Source organism: Lynx canadensis, chromosome A1, assembly GCF_007474595.2.
Source record: "Lynx canadensis isolate LIC74 chromosome A1, mLynCan4.pri.v2, whole genome shotgun sequence".
NCBI lineage: Eukaryota > Metazoa > Chordata > Mammalia > Carnivora > Felidae > Lynx > Lynx canadensis.
In genome coordinates this window covers 144,147,111-144,172,583 of record NC_044303.2, presented here as the reverse complement: position 1 = coordinate 144,172,583, position 25,473 = coordinate 144,147,111, and the positions used below count along the sequence as shown (strand labels likewise).

General features: G+C 40.8%; 1 protein-coding gene across 1 annotated transcript in view; it reads right to left on the bottom strand.

Annotated features, from left to right (window-relative positions):
- The window catches only part of THBS4 (thrombospondin 4), a 38,477-nt gene extending 17,150 nt beyond the window's left edge, over positions 1 to 21,327 (bottom strand). The window contains exons 1-8 of the mRNA XM_032593942.1: positions 21,309 to 21,327; positions 19,078 to 19,281; positions 7,679 to 7,926; positions 4,931 to 5,039; positions 4,466 to 4,548; positions 4,086 to 4,137; positions 3,660 to 3,871; positions 2,040 to 2,177 (exon numbers count right to left, since the gene is read on the bottom strand). Of these exons, the coding sequence (XP_032449833.1) occupies positions 2,040 to 2,177; positions 3,660 to 3,871; positions 4,086 to 4,137; positions 4,466 to 4,548; positions 4,931 to 5,039; positions 7,679 to 7,926; positions 19,078 to 19,281; positions 21,309 to 21,327 (1,065 nt within the window). The remainder of the gene's footprint in view (positions 1 to 2,039; positions 2,178 to 3,659; positions 3,872 to 4,085; positions 4,138 to 4,465; positions 4,549 to 4,930; positions 5,040 to 7,678; positions 7,927 to 19,077; positions 19,282 to 21,308) is intronic.
- Positions 21,328 to 25,473: the final 4,146 nt, after the last annotated feature.

Below are 25,473 nucleotides of genomic sequence, written 5' to 3'. Positions count from 1 at the left end.
ACCTAATTTCAAGTGATAGTTGCCGCCTTGGGATTTAAGGTTGTTCAGAAAACCGAACTGGTATGATTCATCTGTTCCTGCAACCTTTTTACTCAGGAAAGTACTTCTATATCCTGTTTGGTACTAGATGTACTTCTGTATGAGGATTCCTAGCTTTCTTCAATTCTGGAAAATTCTCAGCTTCCCTCTGCTCCTACTCTTTGAATTCTTTCTTTGGAACTACCAATATAAGCCAATATTGGACTTTCTCATTAATTTCTCCTTTTGACTCTTAACCTCTTGTTCATATTTTCACATATCTTTATTTTTCTGTGCTGCATTCTGGATGATTTCTTTAGATGCACCTTCCATTCTATATATTCTCTGATAGCTGTCTTGTCCATCTATTGAGTTTTTAATGTCAATGATTACATTTTTCACTGAGTAAGTTTAACCTGTTTTTCAAAGTTGCCTTTTATTTTTCACACTGCCCTATTTTTAAATTATGATATCTATTCCTTTCTTGGCCTCTTTATCCTTTTGAACTGTTTTATATTTATCATGTATCCTCAGGGTAGCTTAAATCACCATTCACATAAATCACCATTTTTGTTTATGAACAAAATGTTTATGAACAACATACCTTTAGCGCCCTGTTTTTGCATGTTCTACTGGCACAGGGTTTCAGAGTCTCTGGTACGGCTTTGACATTAGCCAGGGCCCCAGGGATTTTACTGCACCAGGGCTAATTTTTATGTTAATTTTCTGGCTTGTATTTCCATGTGGTATTAGTAACATAGATTTGAAGCTCATAACGGTATATGGCACAAACCTGGAGCTCTGATTTGTTGTGGGAAATACTCCTTTTTGTCAACCATGTCCCAAAGATGACATGAAGTTTCCTTGTTGATTTTGGGGGCTAGTAGTTTTCTCATCTCCTTGTAATGCATGGGTAGGGTTCATGGCTTTATGAAGGCGTGGTAGGTCTTTCCAAAGGTCCAGGACTACATCTGCTATACCTACACAGGTGCTAAAACCCCTGATTCCCACTCCTAGGACTGATACCCAGCTCCTACCTCCCATAAGCATTAATTTGTTAAGTTTTAGTAAGGTGGCTCCTTCTACTTCAGTCGAGTCTACCATATTACTGGAAATCCACTGGGCACTGCTTCTTACTCTCTTACACAAAGCACTGTCTATTTCATTTCGTCTATTTTCCTTGGTTTCGTCTTGGAGACTTTTGTCTTTAGAGGAGAGGATGAAAAACTTTGGGTCATTACTCTAATGGTTTCTTGTTACTCGTCTATGTCCAGCTTGCCTCCTTTTTCTAGTCTTAAAAAATGATGCCCTCTAGAATCCTTTGATAGGCAGCTAGGAAATAATGAACCCTTGCCCTTCTTCAAACCTAATAATTTCCCTAAGGTAGTAAAATATATTTATAGACCAACCACTTTTAAGGGCTGAAGACATCAAAAAGAATTTCACAGTCAGTCAGTTAAATAATGGCCAGGATATAGTAGAACATTTGGAAATAAATGGAGACTGTCACAAAGTGCTCAAGTGCTTTATGGCAGTTTATAGCTTATATAAGAAGAAGGGGGGTTTCCTCAGGGGATTATTTCTACTCTTGAAATCCTCTCATCTCTAAAACAGCTTCTTATCAGCAACAATGACTCTATAAAAGTGACCTAATTTTTCAAAGCTTTTATTTGTTTCCTTGATTCTCAAGTTATTCTGCAGGACAAAACGTTCAATGGCTAACAGAATAAGTCTGAAATCATACCACATATTTAGTTTTCCTAGTGATACTCTATTGTTTTCCTAGTGATACTCTATTATCCTGATTTAATAGTTTCCTCCCTACTAGATATTATGAACATCTATACTCAGAAATGAGTTGGAAAACTTCCCTATTTGTCCTTTGTGCACCATGACATTCCACATGGTATTGGCTGTTCAAGGAGGTAAAGGGTTATAATGAAAGAGGTGGGAGCAAACCCAAGGTTTTCTGTTGGTAATTAAGACAAAAAATGAGTAGAAAGACCGTAACTTCAGCCCACCTGCTTGTTTGACTTGGCAAAACTGATCCCAACACCCTGCACCATGGGCCCTGTGAAGCCCATGGGGCACGCATCACATCTGAAGCCGGGAGCCAAGTTCACACAGCGCACACCTGGATAGCAGGGATGGTATTTGCACTGGGAACAAAAAAACCCAAAGTCTTTAGCCACATGGAGAAAACACAAACTCTCATTCATCTATTTGTACATGCTTATTTACTTAACTGTCCATTTCTTGGTGACCAAGATGGTAAAAGGATATAAAGGCTTCTAATTTCATAGTTATAGATGGAATCTCAGACACACACAGTATAAGGCTGACTTCTAGTGGGCTTTGCTGTATTACAAATAACGGCATGGCCAAGTGGAAAAGGTCCTTAACGATAATCAGTCTACCTCCCAGTGTAAATTCTCTGATATTCTGCCTTGTAACTTAAAACCACCATGGAAGGACAGTGTTCCTGGACTGCCTGTCAGGTGGCTGTTAGATGAATCCAAATGCATTACTAAACCAAATTCTCAAATGAAAAAATCTCAAGAAGACAAGGCCAGGGTAGCTGTTGCTTTTTTCAACAAGATGTGATCTATTAGGGTCTGTGCCTGCCTTCATGCCCTATAGAGTCCATGGATGTTCTAAGGCTCTTGGTAGTCTAGGAGATTTGTTCTGATTTTTTTTTTAACCGCTTCAACTAATGTAAAAAACATGACCACTTCCTGCCCTTTCAAAAGGAGGAAAATTCCAGCTCACAGATAAAAACCAGATGCAGTTCTGTGAAACATGTACAGACGTCTCTCCAAGTGAGGGATTACTACAAACCATCTTAATTGCTTATTACCTGGGAAAGTAATCAGCTGAGTGCTACCATAAGCCTGAAGGAGCTGTGTGAGTGTGTGTGTGTGTATGTATGCACACACACCTAACCTCTTTGCAGGCACCGTTCTTTCTCCTTCTAGTCCTCCTCTGGCTTGGTGGGAGGGGAAAGGCATATTCTGGTGGCGGCCTTGCTACCTACTGTGAATACTGCTTTGGGACTAGACTAAAGACTGGCTAACCACAGTCTTGAAACAATCTCCTTTAGAGGCTTTTGCAAGCCGCCAAACAGCCTGTGTTTGCTGTATGTCCTTCTGGCTCCATCCCTCAGCACTTTTGGTTACTCACAGGTTATAGGATCTCCTCAACAGGCTTTGCTGGTCTGAGATTCCTCTCTGCACATCTAACCTGAAGAAGTTAGTTGCAACCCCTGAAATATACCCTCACACAGATATTCCCCCTCCCGTGTTTACAGAAGTGTAGAAAAATCCAAACTGTAACAATGACTACATGAGAGAAATAATCGATGCTGGGGTACAAATCTCAGCATTATAGTGACATGGCCCAGCAGAACAGCCGGGAACACAGAGAGGAGATATTACAAACAGAGCCACAATCAGGTGTCATGCCTCCTTCATCCTGCTGCTCATGGTCTTGTGGTCGCTAAGGATTCATGAGGGAGAGTATTTATGTCACCTGGAGAACAGCCCATGTCATCCCAGCATCATCAACCTGGCTTCCTTTTCCATAAGCTGTAGGGTGTACAAGATACTTAGGGAGCCCCTGTCCCGGGGAAGCTGAACTTTTACCTCATCAATATCAGAACAGGTGATCCCATTTCCTGTGTAGCCCTCGGGGCAGGGCCCACACTGAAAGCCATCTCTGGTGTCAGTACATCGGACGCCGCGGAAACAGGAGTTAGAATCACAGCGGCGCACTGGGGGTGTTGAGGATGTCGTGGGCGCTGGGGATGCAGGGGGCACCAGCGTGTTTGGGGTTGGAGACTGAAAGCTCAGTGGACCTAGAGGAAAACCAATAATCCACGGACTTTTTGACCACCAGAAAAACGTAGCTGATTCAAAATGCTATTTGATTTTCCAATGAGCTTCCCTTCCCTCCAACTCTTTGCCAAACCTCCAGAAACCATAGTCAGTGTAGCCTCACTCCATGGCCCTTCATCAGTCCTCACCTGCTCGTCCAACTCAGGATGAAGCAGTTACTAGAACAGCACTTACCGCAAGCCTGGCACTCAGCTATGGTATTTCGCAAAAATGATGTTTCCTTGACCTTTAGAAATGGGAAGGGAAAAACAGGATGGAAAAGGAGTATCTGATATAGAATCCAGGAATGAAAGAATCCATGTGTAGCAATCTAGTAAACACTTCTTAAGGTAGTGCTAATGTAGCCTTTGATGGCTCTAAGGAGAGCCATCACATACCTGTCCCCCACTTCCAGAGCCCTTCGAACAGACCTCCGGGGTAGTGGGCCGCATGGGGCCACCTGAGGTCTGCCTCCAGGTCCATCTCCCTGCCCCTGCTGCCTCAACAGCTCCACTAGCTCGTATGATGAGCTTCTTTGACAGGACTAGGGATTTTTGATGCTGTGGCCTTGTTACCTGCTGTCTCAGAAGATCCTTCACCTCTCCCAGGAGCTGGTTGAGTTGGGTCATTTGCCCCAAGAACTGCCGATTAAAGTCTCCTGTAGCAATAGCAAAAGGCAAGGAGTATTCAGCCACTAACAGACATTTCTACCATGGCTCAAAAGCAAATGGTTTCCCAGAGAATCATCATGACAAAAACCCGAGGAGAGGAATTTAACTTGGGGTAATTCATCTAATTCACCTAAAAAAAAATGATAATGATGCCATTGGCTGTTAGCCCAAATTCATGAGTTATAAAAATAAAAGTACAATGGAAATATTTCTTGTCCCGCTCTTTGGCACAAGAGCCTGATTTCTGTAGACACATCCTGTACCTGTGCTCTACTGAAGTTCACCTTTCAGTGATGGGAGCCAGCCCACTTGGGGGCTCAGGGTTTATCTGTACTGATGAAGGTGTGCTAATTGCCCAAGAGCCCATACCTGTGCTTGTGGTGGCCAGTGGCTCACTCTGCTGTAGGAAGCAGTCTTGCAGGCTGGCCACCTGGAACAGTGAGCCCCTCACCACCAGCTTCAGCTCTTCCAAGGAATCCTGGAAGAAATCACATTCATACCACACATTGCTGACACTGTTAAAAAAACCAATGTGCTTGCATACTCACATAATTTTCATAACAGAGTAAGTAGCCCTGTATACTTAGACTCTGACAGCTTGCATAATTTTGTGGGTTTGATTTTTCCTAAAACCTGCCAGCCCTATCCTTCTGACTGAAGCAAATATGGAAGTAGCCAATAACCTAGGAAAATGCTGGCATCCAACTTGGCCTGAGGGTTCATCAAGGTGTCTCCGAGAAGAGGAAAGGCTTTTGCTTTTATGGTAAACAAGTTGTTTTGTGGCAGACACCTCTGAAGAATGGTCTGGAATTTAGTTATGGAGTTTAGACTGTAATAAATAAGACACTGATCTCAATTTTAAATGTTATTGTTTATGAAGTATTGTAGGGTAGTTCTATTTTTAGTCTTTTGAGGAAACTCCATACTGTTTTCCAGAGTGGCTGTACAAGCTTGCATTCCCATATCATCCTTATTTTAAAAATGAGGATGTTCATATGTGAAATTTAAGACACAAAACAGATGAACATATAGGAAGGTGGGGGAGAGCAGAGAGGAAAGCAAATCACAAGGGATTCTTAACAACAGAGAACTGAGGGTTGATGGAGGGAGGTGGGTGGGGGATGGGCTAGATGGACGATGGGTATTGAGGAGGGCACTTGTGATAATGAGCACTGGGTGATGTATGTAAGGGATGAATCACCAAATTCTACTCCTGAAACCAATACCGCACTGTATGTTGATTAAAATTTAAATTAAAAAATATATAAGTAATAAAGAAATAAAACAAGGACACTAAGTATTTTCAGAGTAATTCTGTTTTCTAATTTTGCTAAGTTAATACGCAACACATGCTATGTAACAGATATTGTTTTGGACATCAGGCTATAAGCTCTATGGAGGCGGGGCCATGACTGTTTTGCCCACTATGCTTTCCTTAACGCCTAGAATATGCCTATTTGTTAGCTGACTGAATAAATAAGAAGGTGACTATGAAGATAGAATACTGTAGTCTTTGACAGTCTAAGGATTTAGAACTTTTGGAAAAATTCCAATGAGTTTAGTTTCTCATGACCTTGACATGGCTGTCTCCTGGCTTTTAAAAATTGACTTATTTAGTGGTACACACTAAATTCTGAAATGGTCAGTGATACAATTTGTGACTGTCATTCTGATTATTTGGGCTACTTTGGGGATTCAGAAATAAAGTTTTGCATATCTCTCTATTCACTATTTTTTTCTCTATATAAAAATCTATACTAAGTCTATAGTGTTTTTCTCTTTTTCTGCAAAAACAAAAGAACCCTTGCATTTTAGCTTTCTTGCAGTTTCTGCTTGAAAATGCTTCCTATTCTCCAAACACAAAATTCCAGTATCAGATTCATTGTTTTTATATTATTATGTAAAACTTCTCAGCATTCCTAGTTGTAACGGAAATTATTGCTTCTACCCAGTCTCTTTGTACAAAGGGATCAGAGCAGCTTGTAACTAAAGCACATACAATAAAATAAAGTAGAAATGGAAATGAAGATTGAGACACAGAAGATAACATTATGGGCCGTAACAGATGAACACAGTTACTGATTTTGGCATTGACTTCTACATCAATGGAAGGTAAAATTCAAGAACTATGACCAGTTATAATAAATGGGAAGGACAAAGAATGCTAGTTCTTTATAGGAAACACATTATTTCCTGGCACAAAAATTTAAAAGCAATATATGTGGCAATTTCTAGGGGAGGTGCCATGATATAATAAAAAATACCATCAACATATCATAAAACAGAAAAGGGGTGATGAGACTTTTAAGGCCTCATGGAACTAAGTTGGCAGTAAGGTCTTTTTTGCTAGGATTGCTCTAATAAGACACATGAAAAATGTTCCTAGTGCTTGGAGTTTCCAATCATTCTTTGTCACTTTCATTAAAAACAGTAAAATTATAGAAAGATTTAAAATAGATCATCCTATTGCTCTAAGATTTTGTTTTTGTTTTACGTAATCTCTAGGCCCAATGTGGAGCTCAAACTCAAGAACCCACAATCAAGAGCCGCATGTTCTACCAAACGAGCCAGTCAGGGGCCCCTCTAAGATTGTTCTTTAAATTTTTGCTTTTCCTTTCCAACTTCAGAGGCTCTCAATTTTAGCTTCTGATTAGAATCAGTGTTATTATTATTATTTAAAAAAATTTTTTTTAACGTTTATTTATTTTTGAGACAGAGAGGAGACAGAGCATGAACAGGGGAGGAGCGGAGAGAGAGGGAGACACAGAATCTGAAACAGGCTCCAGGCTCTGAGCTGTCAGCACAGAGCCTGACGCAGAGCTCGAACTCACGGACCGTGAGATCATGACCTGAGCCGAAGTTGGATGCTTAACCGACCAAGCCACCCAGGCGCCCCTAGAATCAGTATTATTAAAAATACTTAGGCCTAGGCACCACCTCTACAGAATTTAATTCAATTTGCCTTGAGCCTAGGCCCTCTTTCAATAGGTTTTTAAGTTCTACAGGTAATGCTAATTATGCATCCAGAATGAGACCCACACATAACCTCAGCATACTCCTCTGCATTCCCTGAGCCTGGGCTCTTTCCACTTTGGAGAATGGCTTATGGGTTTCTACCTGTGCCTTCCTCTGGAAGGTCCTTAATTCAATGGACTCAGGACTCTGGGAAGAGCCGGAAAAGGCTCTGGGGAGATTGTGAACAGAATCCACTTGGGTGCAATCCATGTAGAGCTCTACAGAGCCAGTCCCTCGCCGCAAGTTGGTGAGTCTCAGGAGGACCCTGTGCCGCCTGCCATCAGCCAGATGCAGGTTGTTGAAAACCACCAAATGAATCCTCCCATCGTTCTTCAGGTAACGGAGTACAGCTGGAACCAAGCACATATCAACCAAGGATGAGAAAAGGATGAGAAAGGGCAAGTCTCTGCTAAACAGCCTGTAGGTCACAAGGCTGGGTTACTAGAAAGAATGCAAGCAAGTTGGAACCATAAATATTCAACACATTGTGTGCCAGGCATTATTCTAGACACCTGTAACCCACTCTGTTGTTGAGGATGCTTTGTGCTCATGGAAAGACAGACACTAAGTAGCACATCTGAAAACAAACAATTTCAGACAGTGGTAAGTACAATAAGCAAGCAGAATCCATCAAAAGTCAATTGAAATCCAAATAAGCTCCTGAACGCATAAATCCATTAATTTACCAATTCATTTATTAAGCACTACAATGGAGCTGGGTGCTGCCCTTAGTTGCTTTCAACACTTAATTTCTATTCACTGCAACCCTATCAAAGTGGAATAACTCCAGATGACAAAAGTGAACGTCAGGTAAGTGAAGGAACTTACACAAGGACACCTAAGTGGCAAGACTAGAATTTGAAACTGAGAGGAGGGCACCTTTTGGGATGAGCACTGGGTGTTGTATGGAAACCAATTTGACAATAAATTTCATATATTGAAAAAAAAAAGTAAAAAAAAAAGAAACTGAGAGTGGTTTATTTCATGACTAAAGGAATGCGAACTATGGCTAGGCCTTTCTAAACATATATTGAATGGAGTATTATCTGTCATACTGTCCCTCTGCAACCCATCTTCAATTTAACAATGCTCAGAAAACCTAAGGTATCTATGGTTGCAAAAGAAGGACTAAGAAGAAGATCTACTATCTTATTTTCTGTTTGATTTTTTCTTTTTTTATGTAGGTAGCTATCTATTCACATATATCCTTAAGCTCAAGCATTTCCACTTCTTGTTAAATAAAAATTCTTACAAACTTTAAGATTCTGGTTTTCTGTCTTGCTTTTTACTCCATTACTTTCTTGAATTTATTGAGCCCTGAGCTGAAATCTGTTCAGCTGAGCCTTTGGGAGTTAAAGCCCATCGGGTGAGGTTTGCTCTAAAGACCCAAGTTTGGTCTTGGGAGCAAACCGATTTGCTTCTAAGGGCTTAGTGAGTCGACCCAAGAACACCTCCAAATTCATCCATAGGTACCATTGCCAAACTCCAGTTCATTGCCAGAAATAATCATTTCAGGAATATGTAAGAAACATTTGGTACAACATATATGCATAAAAAGAGAGGGTGCACTAGCTACTTTAATTTTAGTGTAATCATGAAATGGGATACTATGGAATAGGTGCGCATTAAAAACACAGAAAGAGTCCTGGTATTTTGTGGAGTGAGAAACACGTTGAGTCACAGTATAATTTCGTTCAGAAAAAAATATACAGAAATTTAGAAGGAAATATGTCAACTTTAATACGGTCATTGGTGGGTGCTTGGATGATGTTTTCCTCTTGCTCATCCTCAATGTCTAATTTTTTTTCACAAGAAACATGCGTTATAGTATACAAAAAAATAAGAAGAAGTGAATTACATACATATACCCAGACTGTGCTGCTGTCAAGCTGTATGATTTGTAGCAAGTAACTTGGACTATTTTTCCACAGGTACCTTTTCTGAAGAGTGTAAATGCCAACTTGGTGCCTCCCCGTGGAGTAACCAGCCTGTTGATGTTGTAGTACTGCCAGAAAAAAATAATCACCACTATGAAACTTTCAGGATTTATTTGAAGACTTCCTCCAAATGTATAAGGCCGTCTAGGTGGATATTCCCACCGCTTCTAAAATCTGCCCAGATCTGTTTTTCCATTTGACCATGACTGGAGAGGGCCAGATAGCCTTAGGTTCTGTGATATACAGAGATGCCAGGAGGAGTAAGGAGATCTTCTTTTAAGATCCTATGTGCTCACCACCACTCGCTTACCAAGAGAAAACAATTGGTAAGACCTGGCAGGACAGACTGGCTAAAAGACCTTTCTCTGACTCTAATATAAAACATAGTATTTTATATATGGTGGTATGAAGAGAAAGAATGGGAGGGAAGAAAGCAGACATGAGTAGACATTCTCGAGGCATTATAAATATGGGATATGCCAGAATTTTTACCTCTTTATTTAATGTTGTTCAGAATTTAAACAAAAACTGCACAGCTGGAAATTGAAGGCATATATGGTACCCAAAAGAGGGAGAAAATTGGTCAAAACCTATGGACTAATTCAACTTTTCAGAGCTCATTTCTTTATTGTTTTGAACAGTTTTACAAATACCTGGAGTTTTACAGGCCAGTGAGAATACCACTTGGGCCACCAAACTTCAATTAGGTCATAGACCTGTATACTCAACATCTCCTTATTCTCTTCACACCACAACCTCAGTGCCTCAAATTAACAGTTTAAGAGGATACACACAGTGGCTTAAAACAGATAGCCTTGGTTTTCTTCCTCAAACTGAGATTTCTGTGGAATTCAAAGGAAACATATTTTCATGGGCATCTTGCCTGCTTTTAACAGGCTTTCCAGGGCATGTGGGCCATGATTTATTTTCATAACTGAATCACTAAGTTTAATTTTATAAATAGTACCCAGTGGAGCACTTTACACATAGCAGGTGCACATTAAATGTTGTGAACATGAACTTTCAATGAATAATAAAATGATTGCATGGGAAGTGTTCCATATATAAATTATGAAGTTTAGAGAGGGGCAATTCAATATCTACTGCAGAGAGCAAAACCTACTGTTGTGCTCATGCTGTTATTTAAGGGGATTCTATACTTCTGCCTGGCTTTGTGTTGCAGCGCAGTGCTGAAATGACAAATTCCTCATGCTCCTAGATCTGGTGACAATGGCAAGAGGAAACAAAAGGAAAAGAAGAATCACGGAAACTTCCATCTTCAAAACGTCCGTTAGCAGAAAAATTATCAAGTGCTTTGACATTTACCATTCTTCATATTTGATCCAGTGATTCTCATTTCTCTTATGGCTTCCATTTTTCATTTTTCTTTTTTATTGCAAAGTAAGGAGTTTCAATGCTTCAGTGCTTCAATACTTATTTTATCTTCAGAGCAGTAAGACTACCCCAGAGGGCAGACAGGCACCTGCTCAGGAAACTCACTGTTGTCACATCAGTCACACTGAGTTGAGACACATTCTAAAGCTCTGGCTCTAGGAGCTTGCAGCCTGCGGGGTGGAAGTTTCCCCGACCTTCTCCAGAGACAGCACCGTTGGAGCAGGAGAGGGCAGACATAGTTGCCTCCCTCTCTCCGGCCCCCTTTTCCAGTGCTCACCTTGCCCTATCTTAATGCAACACACATACACACAGCAGAGAGAGCAAAATGGAGCAGAGATACTACAGAGGTAATAACATAATCAGGTCCCCCCCTCCAGGAGGGGTGCAAAGCCAGTCCCCTGAAGCTGCTAAGAGTGGCCTTCTCCTGGGTCAACCACACCTCTGCCCATCGCCACCTCCAGGAACACTGCACTGAGGAAAACAGTCATCGGTACAGCTTTGTTTCTTCAGCTGCGGCACACTGCGTTCTCTTATTCCCTCTTCACTCACCACTAGCTGAAACCGGTTTGGTGATAACTGCCTGAAAACTGCACGTCTTCAAACGGCGGCGTTTCTGTCTCCACTCTGTTCTGTCGCTGGCTTTGTCCACCACATTCCTGCCTCACGTTCCCACCGAAAGCTTCTCTCTGCACAATTTATCTAGACCGACAGCTTGAGCTCCTTAAAGGACTCTTCTGACCAAGTTATTGCCTTCTCAAAGCCGCACACAAGCAAGCAACTGAAATCTTGTAATAGCTCCCTAGTGGTTCCTAAATAACATCTAACCTCCTGATCCCAGGAGTAGCTGCAACCTTCCCCCTGCCTTCATTACCCAGCCAAGCTGAACAACCCGTATTAGGTTTTCCCTCTGTGTGGAATGCCCTCTGCTCCATCGCTTTCTTTCCTGATCCATCACGGCTACTCACCTGAAACCAAGATCCAGCTCAAATGCACCCGACTTCCCGAAGTCTTCCTTCTTCCCAATGGCTGGCAGCTGTCTTCATTCCTAGTCCTGTAACACTTTGTCGGGACTTTTCCAGCTGTACTTTTCCAGGACTCAGAGTCCAGTTTTGGCTCAGATACTTAATAGCTATGTGACCCTGGGCCTGTTAATTTTGTTAGCTGTCCATTTCTTAAACTATTAAATGCAGCTAAGAAGAGTTTTCCTTTCTATCTCTTTTGGTTTTCAGTGGTGGTCAAAGAAGAAAATGCAAAAACTACCAACTGCTATGCAAATGTAGGTATTAGTGTTATCTATTTGTATTTATTTCTTATCTTCACTACTAGAGCATAAAGTCTGGGGCCAGGATTCTAATTTTTATCAATTTTCTCACATACCATAGCATCTGAAAACGCAAAATACAGCTATTTATTGGATGAAAAATAGATTATTTATTGGATGAAAAATAGATTATTATTTATTGGATGAAAAATAGAGTATTCATGTATCCACTCTGATTTTTTTTTTAACCCACAATCTCTTAAACAACATGAGGGGCAGTTTCTACTGGTTTATTTTTTTTTTCTACCGCTTTATTTCCTTCTAAACTTAGCATCTTTGTATCCCAGACAATTTGAGGCTTGATTTTATAGCTCCATTTACATGCCTGGCTACCAGCTTGACACAGAAACCACGTAACTTAGCCTGATTAAATACCATCTCCGCGACTGGCAAAAGATGAAAGAGCAAACCCAAGCAATGAAGATGTGAAATACTGCTTTCTTGGAAAAGAATTTTCAAAGGGTGCTTTTCGGAACAGTGGACTTGGTAGTCAAAAATATTATGATGTACTGAATGTCAGAGCAATGAAGTAGGGCGCCAGCTTTAAAGAACTGGAAATGATAATATTTTGTCTGCCTGGGCAAAAGAGTTCAGAGTGACCTGGCCCACAGGCAGCAAACTCGTGAAGCCGTAGTCCGGGGCTTTCTGCTTTGCTTGGCAAATGGCTTTGCTCTTTGGCACTTTTCAATATTTGATGAAAGCCATTGCTGTCAACCTTTCCTCTTCTTTTAAAATAATTGCACATTAAAAAAAAAGTCTTCTTGCCATTAATGTCTCTTGTGATGGATATTATTGTTTGCCTTTGCTTATTTATCTTCATGCCCTATACACTGAGTCTTTGTAACTTTAGTGCTTTGGAAATACATATAAAAGGTAAGCCGTCAAATTGCTTTTCCTGAAAGTACCCTGGGTGACTCCCAAGTGGGATGAATGCCGTGTGGAGGTTTTGAAATTTTCTTATAGCAGTTTGAACAAATGTAAAGTACACAGAGTACATGTATATATATATACACACACACACACCCTGCAAAGAAACCATCCAGTGAAAGGAAGCACAGTAATTATATTAAACATCTGCAGAGAGCTTGGTATTTTGAGAAGTTATGAGATTCCTCAAGTGTGCAACTATCTGGTAGGTGACAAAACCTGTTGAGTGCGCACAAAATCCCAAGGTCATCTTATAGGAGGGAGTTCCAAAGAAATTCCTTAAGCACCCATGGAATCTTCTGGTCTTAGCAGAGCCACAGAATACGAACACTGTAAGTTATCTAGCTCAATATCCCATTTCACAAATCCCTTCAATAAAAGTTTAGCCTCTACCAGCACATTTCCAGGAAGAAGGAACTAATTACTTTGTAGGGAAACCCATTTCACTTTTGGATTGCTCTCCAAGATTTTCCTAATACAGAACCAATATCTGTTGTTCCCTCTGACTTCCACCCATGAGTCCTAACTGTGCCCTTCAGAACTATAGACAGATTTAGTCTTATCCTTAATTCAAATGATATTCTTCAAATATTTTAAGGCAACTTTCATCTCTCTCATGTCTTCTATTTGGCTCCTTTATTTCTCCAGATCCTTTAACATTTTGATTTGTGATGTCATAAAAAATGAGGTCCAAAGGGCTGTTGTTTTGGTGACTCTCCTCAAGTTAATCTCTGACTTGAGAGTGTCCTTGTGTCATGTGTCCTGAATAAGTACGGTGGGACTATTAGCTCCTTTAATCCAGCCACATGAATGCATTAATGAAGTCTAAAATTTAAGGAGATTTTTTTTTAAATGATGACAGGTGATATGTATTTTTTTAATTTTTATTTTTAGAGGAAGCATGTAAGTGAGGGAGAAGGGTAGAGGAGGAGAATCCCAAGTAGGCTCCTTGCTCAGGGCAGAGCCTGAGACGGGGTTAGATCCCATAACCCTGGTATCATGACCTAAACTGAAATCAAGAGTCAGACACTCAACCAACTCACCCAGGCACCCCTTAAGAAGATTTAAAAAACTGTTGCATTAGTGCATCTGTTAATTAATTCATTCATTCATTCAGCAAACATTTCTAAACAACTACTAAGTGTCAGGCACTGTGCTTAACACTAGTTGGTTCTTAATGTTGACTAGACCTCTGAGGATAGTTCTCCCACAGCCTGTACTTTGGCAATTTACTTTTCACCCCTAGGTGATGGATTTACATTTATTATTGTTAAATTTCATATGATTGTGGCATATGTGGCAGACTGGTAGGACCTTGTTAAACTTGATGATGGCATCCAACATGTTCAACGGTCTTCTCTAGCTATGTGCCATTTGCAGACATGATAAAATACTATTTATGCCTTCACCTAAGTCACTGATATGCTGAACGGTTCAATGCCCAAGACAGAGCCTTGTCAAAAACCACTAGATTTGCTGTAAAACAACTTACTAACCCCTAATAGTACTATTTATCAAGCTTATTCTTTTTTATACTATCCAGAAATGTATAATGAGTGGCTTCAAAAAATTCTTTTCAGATATCAAGATACATTATGCTCACAGCATCTTTTTGATCTCTCAGCTTAGAAACTACTTTAAAAAAAGTTTGGCATGACTTATTTTTAGTGAACTCATTTTCTTTTAAATAATCCCAGCTCTTTCTTTTCGAGGTAATCCCAAGATACAAGGGTAATAATATAACCCTCCAGGAGTTCATCCTAAAGTTCACTAATATTCTTTCCATTTTCTATACATGACCATTTTAAAACCAAACAATTCAAGGGCACCTCATAGGAATACAGTGAAGATCACAAGAGATAATGAGGTTTGAGCCTTTAGAACACTCTTGGGACACTGGATGGGCCCATAAATATTATTATTAATGTTTGAGGCACCTCATTTCCCCCCTTCATTACTGGGTTCAAAATTCTAATTTTTTGGGGTGGGGAGGGGCAGTGGAAGAGGGAGAATCTTAAGCAGACTCCATGGCCAGTGGAGAGCCCGATATGGGGCTCGATCTCAAAAACCATGAGATCACAACCTGAGCTGAAATCAAAAGTTGGACACCTAACCGACTAAGCCACCCAGGTGCCCCCAGAATTCTAGTTTTGAAACTCACCTAGCTCTCTTATACTGTGTTTCTCTTTAGCCCACAGACTTCTCTGTGAACCATTACTCTGAACTATTTGACATGTCCTATCTTAATGCTAAGGAGCTTGACTGCAGTTATTACTGCAAATTCTTGGGGTTCCCTTCATTTCCACAGCACCAAGTTGTTCTTTTAAAAAAAATTTTTAATGTTTATTTATCTTTGAGAGACATATTGTGAGCAGGAGGAGGGCAGAGAGAGAGGGAGACACAAAATCCTAAGCAGGCTCCAGGCTCTGAGCTGTCAGCACAGAGCCCAACATGGGACTTGAACCTATGAACCGTGAGATCATGACCTGAGCCAATGTCATGTCGGTCGGACATTAAACCGACCGAGCCACCCAGGCACTCCCCAAGTTGTTCTTTTGTGGCAAACAAACTAAGACTAAAGAAGCAGTTCTTATTGGTTTTTTTCTGAAAGGTGAAGGTCTCATCAAGGCAAGCCAAGAGTTCACCAAATCCTCTCTGGAAGACAGTCCCCTAAAAAAACAGAGATCTTTCTCTTCCTCTTCTTTCTACCTATCTTATAGAAGCGTATGGAAGAAGCTGAAATTTTTATTGAGCTTCACAGTCTATAAAAAGTATACTTATATAATTCAGTTCTTGCAATCAATCAACCCCACTGTAGAGACAGTAAACCAAGGCTAAGCACTTCAGAGACATATTCATGGGGACAGAGCTGTTAAGAGATTTAACTGTGACTCAAACTCAAAATCCTAACTGGAAGGTTGTTTCTATGCCAGATACAAGAAAAATATCAACCAGATCTTCTGTACAGCCAGGTGATTTCTGTAGAACGCTTATTTCTACCAAGATTGTACCACCTGTATTACTAACAATCTGATAGATCATTTATATCAGAAATAGTCCATTTCCCTTATGTCCTCATCCAGATGGTCTTCAAAATTCATTAATGCATTTGAGCCAGAACTATTATGTGCCAGACATTGCATACTTCCAGAATTTTCACAACAGTATATATCTTCTTTAATAAACAAGGCTACTCTTCACAGCCTCCATTTATTCTATTCACTTTGCTCATGAGCTACTTTATGTACAAGGCACTGTGCTAGGGGCTACGAAAGACACAAAGGTGAGTTCAGGGATGCTCAGTTCCTGCTTTGAGGGAGCTTACAACCTACTGAAGAGAAGAATTCAAGAACAAGGCAAACTAAGATTAGTACCTTCTGTAGAAATCGTAATAAAAGGTGTCAGAAAGAATTTGAGAACGGTCTTGCATCTTTAGGATTTTGGTATCTGTATATGATGCAGGAAAGGTAACAGTGGGGAGCAAAGGACAAGAGTAAAAGGATAGAGAAGGACAGACAGCAGGGCCAGGAAATGGTAACTAGTCCATCTAGCTCAAGCATAGGCTGCATGGAGGGTTGGAAGAAGGAATAAATTGCAAAGGCTGGTTGGGAGATCATGCCACAGAAAGTTCTGACAGCTCAGCAGGGACATCTGTATCTTATTCAGTTTGGAATGGGAAGCTACTAAAGGTTTCTGCCATCCAGCCTAACTCCATCCAAGTTATGCTTATGAACAATAATGAGGCGGCCATGCAAAGGCTGACTTGTAGAAGCAGGGAGCTTATTGGCCAACTTGTGCTTCACATTCTTCACGGAATACACTTCACTTTACTGTAGGAGCTCATCTAGATCCCTAGACAGTGACGGGGGTTCACCTTCAAGGTAGATGATTCTCCTCGACCCTCCAGGTCAGGCCTGCACAGCCACTATCAAATACCTCAACAGGGAGTCACAATCACATCCCCGTCTCTTCCATGGAGCTGATGGACCCAGTCACTTCTCCTTCTCGTTCCAGTCTGAAGGCTACTGCTCCTTCGCAGAACCTTCAGATTCACCATGTTGGCAACTCTCTATACTTTTCTCTATTGCTCCAGTGAAAATTCTCTATGTCAAGTTCGTCCACTCTCCAAACTCTGGTATAAATTCCTCTTTGTTTTCCTTTAATTTTCATTTTCTAACAAAATCCAGAAAGGTGGAGAGGTGTTCATCCAACCTTGGGGTATTCTCCTCTAACATGGAGATCAGCTGGTGTTTACAGCGGAATCACATGACTGCTGGTTGTTCAAAGGAAGAACTAAAAACACCCTTAGCTCTCCATCTTGCTATCTGGTGTTACCTCTGCCCATATAGAGTGAACAAAAAGAATCCGTTCTGGGAAATATGCTGCCTTGTGTTTCCAGGCAACACAGATTTTCCACAATGGGCTCACGCATACTGGACAATTGTGAAATGGAGGGGGGAGATTCCGTGAGGATGAAAAGCTAGGAGCAGAGTTTTTCACTCCACAGAAGGCCCTTCTGTCACCAAGCTGAGACATGTCACCATGTCCCCAGACTCCCTTCACTATTTGGGACCTCAACACAGCTCCTGACAGGCCCGAGGTACAGACAGAGAGAGCACATATGAGTGGGGAGGGAAGGGGCAGGGGGGTGGTTGGGACTTGACATAAAAGGAATTAAAAACCCATTCCTTCCTGCTTTTAACTCTGTAGTCCTATGAAAGCTAAGAATTAGGAATTTCTGTCAGCTCCTAATATCTGAAAATTAAATGTTCAATCACAATTAGAATCTGATAGAGAGTCTGAAGCACTTGAAGTAAAGCAAAGTGAAATAAATATAACATCTAGCCAGAAGGACCAGTCCCCCCCTTTTTTTATTAAAATCATGAGGCAGCAGGAACACGTATCTGTCACATTCCTCAATAAGCAGGAACAGGTGTTGTCCCCAGGGCATGGGTGGAGGGGAAGGAGATGAAAAAATAGTGACCTGTTTCTTTGAGAATCATTTCTTAGTGTTTGTAGTAACTCACTGTGACAGTGAAACATTTGACAGCAAAGCAACCAAACAGATGACAGACCTGTGTAAACTGGGATGAAACAGGTGGAAAAGAGCACTGTTCATTTAGTTCTACTGACTGAGGTATGTTCTCTGCATCAACTCCAGGGAGGTTCTTGCAGAGCTGGGAGTTAGGTCTGCTAAGCCACATGCTTCCGAGGGAACAGAAGAATGGTGTGGGTGGCTGTTAGAGGCTGAATGTTTGTGTCCCTCCTCCCTGCCCCACAAATTCAGATGTTGAAGCTCTAACCCCTCAGTGTGGTGGTATTAGGCAGTGGGCCTTTGGGAAGTAATTAGGTTTAAATTGGGTCATGAGGGTGGGACCCTCACGATGGCATTAGTTTCCTTTTAAGGAAGGCAAGACAGAGAGCTTGCTCTCTTCACTGGCACACACTGAGGAAAGGCCATGGAAGGACATGGCAAGAAGGTGGCAGGACCCAGGCTTTTTCCATGAACAAGATCTGCTGGCACCTTGATCTTGGACTTCTCAGCCTCCAGTACTGTCAGAAATAAATGTCTCTTGTTTGACCACCCCGTCTATGGTATTTGTTGTAACAGCTTGAACTAAGTCAGTGGCCTAATGGTCCTGGGTCCTGTCCCTTTCCAAACTGGACTCAGAATAACAGGAGGTGGGACAATGTCAAAGGGCATTTTGGCCACAAACAATGCTTCATCCTCTCTCCAAATTATCAACTCATCCTCCCCAGACAGGTCAATGAACAATCAGGAGAATTTTGTACTGAAAACTGACATGAATGTTGGATCAGTATAAAATTGGAGGAGGAAACCATCTCAAGGCAAGAAGGTCCCAAATGTTCAAATAGGAAAAGAAGATTCTTAGAAAAATGATTTCTGCAAATGTGCTTACCTTTGTTTAAGCGTCCCATCACAGTGAATTCAAAATATTTGCTGCCATCAACTGAAGAGTACAGGCCCAAGATGGTGGATGAACTTTTAGAATGCAGCTTGAAGGTGGAGATCACATAGACCTCATTCAAGGTGGGATCTGTCAGGATTGGCTGCAGAACAGCTGGGTTCAGCCTCTGGCTGGAAGATGGGAGAAGGTCAAAGACTAGGGAGAATGGAGAGAAAGGGATAATCAGTGAAAGAAGTTTGGGACAAACATTTTTTTGAGGGGGCACAATTTGACAGTAAGATATAACGTACATGAACACAGTTACCATTTACATTGGTAAACTCACCAGTTCTTCCTTATCATTCTTACAGTGGCTGGACATTTGAACCAGAAAAAATACAGCATAATCATCATCACTAGGTCATGAACCCCCAAGAGAAGACTAAATTTGCAAACCGTAAATCACATTTGGCCCAAGAAGTGGCTCTGAAAAAGCCCACTAGGAAAAGCACTAAAGGCTACAAGGGAGACAGGTGAGAGCATGCAAGTCATTGTTTCTCTTATGTCTCCAAGTAGTAAATGCCTGCCTTAGGGTTCTCATGCACCCCCTGGACCAGAGCTGACTGTAGTTTCCAGGTCAGTGATAAATGATACCAGGCATGCAGCAGAAAGAATGGATGTGGTGGGACACAGTGTGTCAGCAAACAATTTGCTGTCTTTGTCAGACCCAAGTGTTCCCTTTGTGCATATATAGTTCTCCCATATTTCTCTGTTAAAAATCCTGATGCAGGGGTGCCTGGATGGCTCAGCCAGTAGAGTAGGAGACTCTTGGTGTCAGGGTTGTAAGTTCTAGACCCAGGTTGGATGCATCTATCTCTATCTTTTCTTTTCTTTTCTCTTCTTTTCTTTTCTTTTCTTTTCTTTTCTTTTCTTTTCTCTTCTTCTCTTTCTCTTTCTTTCTTTCTCTTTTTTTTTCTTTCTTTTTCTTTCTTTCTTTCTTTTTCTATCTATCTATCTATCTATCTATCTAGAGATATAGATACATATACATATTTGTAATATTTTTGAGAGGTTTAAGAGTATACATCCAGAATTATTTAAAAGGCAAAGGCCAAATGGGTAATACTCACTAGAAGTTATTCAGTATTTTTGTTGGTTTATACTAATATTGTTTGAACAATTCCAAAGCCTACAGGAACTTCAGCCTCTAAAGCTGTTTTCTAGATACAATAATCTGGTTATGAAAAGGGTAATAGAATCCATAATTTATAAAGAGCTCTTACAAATTAATAAAATAAGCAATAGAAAAATGGACACAGCAGTCAGAGAAAGGTAAGTATCATATGACTTCACTCATATGAGGACTTTAAGACACAGAACAGATGAACATAAGGGAAGGGAAGCAAAAATAATATAAAAACAGGGAGGGGGACAAAACAGAAGAGACTCTTAAATATGGAGAACAAACAGAGGGTTACTGGAGGGGTTGTGGGAGGTGGGATGGGCTAAGTGGGTAAGGGACACTAAGGAATATACTCCTGAAATCATCGTTGCACTATATGCTAACTTAGATGTAATTAAAAAAAGTAAAAAGAAAAAAAATTTTAAAAAGAGAAGGAAAATGGGCACAGAACATGAAAAAGCAATTTACAGACAATTTACAGAAAAAGAGTTACAATGGCAAATAAGTACTTTGTGTGTGTGTGTGTGTGTGTGTGTGTGTGTGTGTATACACATTACTGTATCTAGAAAAAAGGTTTAGAGGCCGAAGTTCCTGCAGGCTGTGGTATGTACACACACACACACACACACACACACACACACACACACAGTTCATATGCTTAACTAATGATGAAGGAATTGCTAACTTGAACAATAAGGTATTTTTCTCACCATCTGACTGTAAAAACAAAAAATACAATGATACCCAAAGATATCCAAAGAAAATGGCAGAAAATCTAACTGGAAGAGGTGGAAAACCAAAGCCTTGTTACCATAGCACTTTTTTATGAAAACATCAACTGTCCTTAGCAGACAAAGAAGGGCTTGACAGAGACCAAAGAGATTTTAGCCATCCAAGCCATCCTGTAGCACTACAATTGTTCAACAAATTCTTGTTTATAATATCAAAACACTGGATGCAACTTAAGGGTCCTTTATTAGAGCGCTTGATAAATAAACTTTAGTCCCTCCCGAAAGTGGATTATTATCTATAAAAAATAGTAATGCAGCTGAATACTTACAGATATGGAAGATGTTCATGATATAAAGAATTGAAAAAATCATAAAACTATACATGTAACATGACCCCACTTGAAATATATATTTCCAAGTGAAAACATCTGAAAGACAACACAACAGAACCTAACATGAATAGTACCTATCTCTGGGTCATATAATTATACATTTATTTCCTTTTTTTTCCTTATGCAATTTTTTATTTTTATTTTTACAATGAACAGGTGTTACTTTTGTAATAAGAAAAAAATAAATAAAAGTTATAAAACAAACAGGCAAAACCCTAATTACTCAAGAATTTCTACTCTTTAAGAAACTATCTGTCTTTATACTGGATATGTATTCTTTCCCATGTACTTAAGGACCTTACAAAATAATGTATTTACTATTAGAAATACTGGAAAGCAAAACATCTATTATGTTCCTTCTAGGACTCTGCTTCCCCCCCCCAAACATGAAGACTATTGCCTACTGTACTTCAAAAAGGAAACAGAATTTTTTAATTTCCAGAGAATTGCAAGCTTTACATTTCCATCAGTAAGAACAAGGGAAAATGAGACAATATGTCTAAAAGTTCCATTCAGGACAAGCCATCTGCCAATGTGTGTTCAAGGTATGGGAACTGCATTCAACACTAAACTCTTGCTATTCTGGAGTCTTGCTTTGACTAGGATTATGCACATGATTTAGCTCAAGCTAAATTTACCCTATTTCAATCTTCAAGGCTCATCTAACCCACTGGCTTCTCTCTCAAGAGGCAGAGTTGGGATTAGTTGGTAATGAGTTTGGAGAGTGTTTTGAAAAGGAAATGAGACACAATTTTCTATTAATGTTATTACATTTCATTAATAGTACCACGATCTAAGCACAACCTTCTACTGTTAGAGGTGAAATTACTACTACCAATCAGTCCAACTACCACGGTATGACAATTGAATACATACCAATAAGACTAGCAAGGCAGCTCACAGGAGAAAGGATACAAATTATTATTCAGTTGAGCTGATGATGGTAAGACTAATTAACTCAATAAAACAATCTATCAGAAACTTAATCTGATAATCTACAGCAACTAAGTTAACCAGATAATTTAGGTAGTATAGCCTTATTCTGAGTCCTATGAAACAGGCAGCTCCAAGAAGCAGCAAAATCCATATCTGCAGCACACCATGAGGCTGTGTGTTCACATGTCAGGAATTCATACAACACAAAATATTAACCCCTAAGTTTAAAACTGCCAAATCCTATGTACAATCAGAAAACTTTTGAATTGTTTTGAAAAGCTTCCCTTTTTTTTTTAATGTTCATTTATTTTTGAGTGGAGAAGGGACAGAGAGAATGAGAGAGACCGAGAATCAGAAGTGGGCTCCACGATGACAGCAGAGACCTGATGTGGGGCTTGAACTCACCAAGTTGAGATCATGACCTGAGCCAAAGTCAGACACTTAACCAACTGAGCCACCCAGGCACCCTGAAAAGCTTCCTTTCTAACATCAAAAAGCAAAGGCAGCAGAAGTAAAAGCAAACAAGTGGGACTCCATCAAACTAAAAAGCTTCTGAACAGCAAAAGAAACCATCAACAAAATGAAATGACAACCTACTGAATGACAGAAAATATTGACAAATCATATCTGATAAAGGGTTAATATACAAACTATATAAAGAACTCCTACAACTCAATAGCAAAAAAAGAATCTGATTTTTAAGTGGGTGGAAGATCTGAACAGATATTTTTTTCCAAAGAAAACATACAGATGAGCACTGGGTGTTGTAGGTAAGCGATGAATCATGGGAATCTACTCCTGAAACCAAGGGCACACTGTATACACTGTATGTTAGCTAACTTGACAATAAATTATATTAAAAAGACTTACAAGTGGCCAACAGACACATGAAAAGATGTTCAACATCAGTAATCATCAGGGAAATTAAAACCACAATGAGTTATCACCTCACACCGGTTGGAATGGTTATTATCAAAAAGAAATACCAAATGTTGGCAAGGATGTGGAGAAAAGGAAACTCTTGTGTACTGTTTGTGGGAATGTAAATTGGTGCAACCACTATGGAAAACAGTACGGAGGATCCTCAAAAAACTAAAAATAGAACTACTTATGATCCAGCAATTCCACTTCTGGGTATTCATCCAAAAACCCTAAAAACACTAATTCAAAAAGATATATACAGGTTCATGTTCACTGAACCATTACGTACAATAGTCAAGATATGGAAACCATCGAAGTGTCCATTAATAGATGAATAAAGAAGATGTGGTATATGTGTATCATGGAAAATTATTTAACCTAAGAAAGGAATGAAATCTTGCCATTTGTGACAACATGGAGGGACCTTGAGGGCATTATGCTCAGTGAAATAAGTCAGACACAGAAAGACAGATACTGTATGATCTCATTTTCTATGTGGCAACTAAAACAATAAGCAGCCAAGCTCATAGACAGTGAGCATACTGGTGGGGGGGGGGGTAGGGGTGGAGGCAAGGGTGAAAAGTGTCAAAAGGTACCAACTTCCAGTTCTAAAACCAATAGGTCATGGGGATTTAAAGTACAGCATACTGATTATAGTTAATAATACAGTATTGCATATTTGAAAGTTGCTAAGAGAGAAAACCCCAAAAGTTTCCATTGCAGAAAGTCATTTTTTTTTTTTTTTTTGTAATGGCGTATGGTGACAGATGTTAACCGGCTTTATTGTGGTGATCATTTCACAATGTATGAAATTTTGGAATCATTATGTTTCATGTTCACCTGAAACTGATATATCCTTCTGTGCCAATTACACTTCAATTTTTTAAAAAAGCTTTCTTACCTTCCTCGAAGAGAGGTCACAATGAATAAATACACACTATAGTATTTCCAATATTTCAAGGCAAACTAAATGCAGTGTATGTATTATTACCTACCCCCTGAAACCACTATTCTGGTTGCCTGGTCTGAAATCAAAAGGAGTTATTTGGTGACATGCAAAGTTTAAATGGGTTATTACTGCAATAGGAGAGGGAGGAATTGGAGACTTCCCTCAGAGGCATGCTTCACCCTGGGTTTGTGAGAAAGAACAACTTTCACTTCAACCTGTTTGACTCCTTCCAGCTTTATTTCATGCCGCAGTAATAAGTCAACAGGTGAAGGTCATCACTGGATGGCCAGTGAGAGCCCTAACATCTTTTCTTGCTTAAGTAATTTCTTCCTTTTGACCTTTACAAAAAAAAAAAAAAAAAAAATCAGTTTAAACTTAAGTGCATTCTGCCCAATGGTCATTTTCACCCCATTTCACACAGAGGTTTGAAGATTATTCAGCTGTCTTTTCAAAGCATTTATCGAATTTTTACCTCTAGAAGAGAAACACCGACTTCTTGGTCCTTCCTGCTCTATTCATCTCAGGAATCAAGAGATGATGCCGACTCCCAAAGATGGTTTTGGGGGCCAAAGAGCAGCAAAGAGCCAGTAGCCGGGCAAAGAGAGTAAAGCTGCGTGTGCCTTTCTCGGGAAATTCGCTCCCGCCGGGTCGGAGTTTAGTGGGCAAAAGGCTTAGGGGATGGCCGGCCAGAGAGAACCGCAGGGGATACCACCTGGATTTCAGGATGTGTTAGAGGTCTAGCGCAGGGTGAGCTCTGAAATGAACTCCACTTTTTTGCACGGACTGAAAATGAGTTTCGAATCCCCTAAGCTGTTGTTTAGGGAAGTGGTCTCATGGCTGGATAATGGTCTCTCAGAAAATGCTGTACTCCAATCGGCACTTCCAATCACAAAATGCTGGGACTCGGACCCCAGAGGGTCAGAGAAGTACCGACGGAGGCCCTGGGAGCCAAGGGCCAAGCAGCGCGCGGAGCTGGTCCCTCCTGTCGTCCAAGCGGAGCGCGAAGGAGGAACCCGGGGCTCGTCGCCCCCGCCCCGGCGCGAGCCCACTTACCCTGGGGGGTGGCCTGGGCGCCGGCCCCTAGCCACGGCTGCAGGGCCAGGTGCAGCAGGAGGAAGGCGGCTCCGCGCGGGGCCAGCATATTGGCTCTTCCTGCAGCCGCGGACGCCCGCGAGCGAGGCGGCTTGGCCGTGCCTCGGTGTCCCCAGCTGCGCGCTGACCCTCCTTCGGGCCCCGCGGGCGGCGCAGGTGCAGGGTGCGCGGGGCACGGCCTCCGGGGCTGCCGTCGGGGGCGGT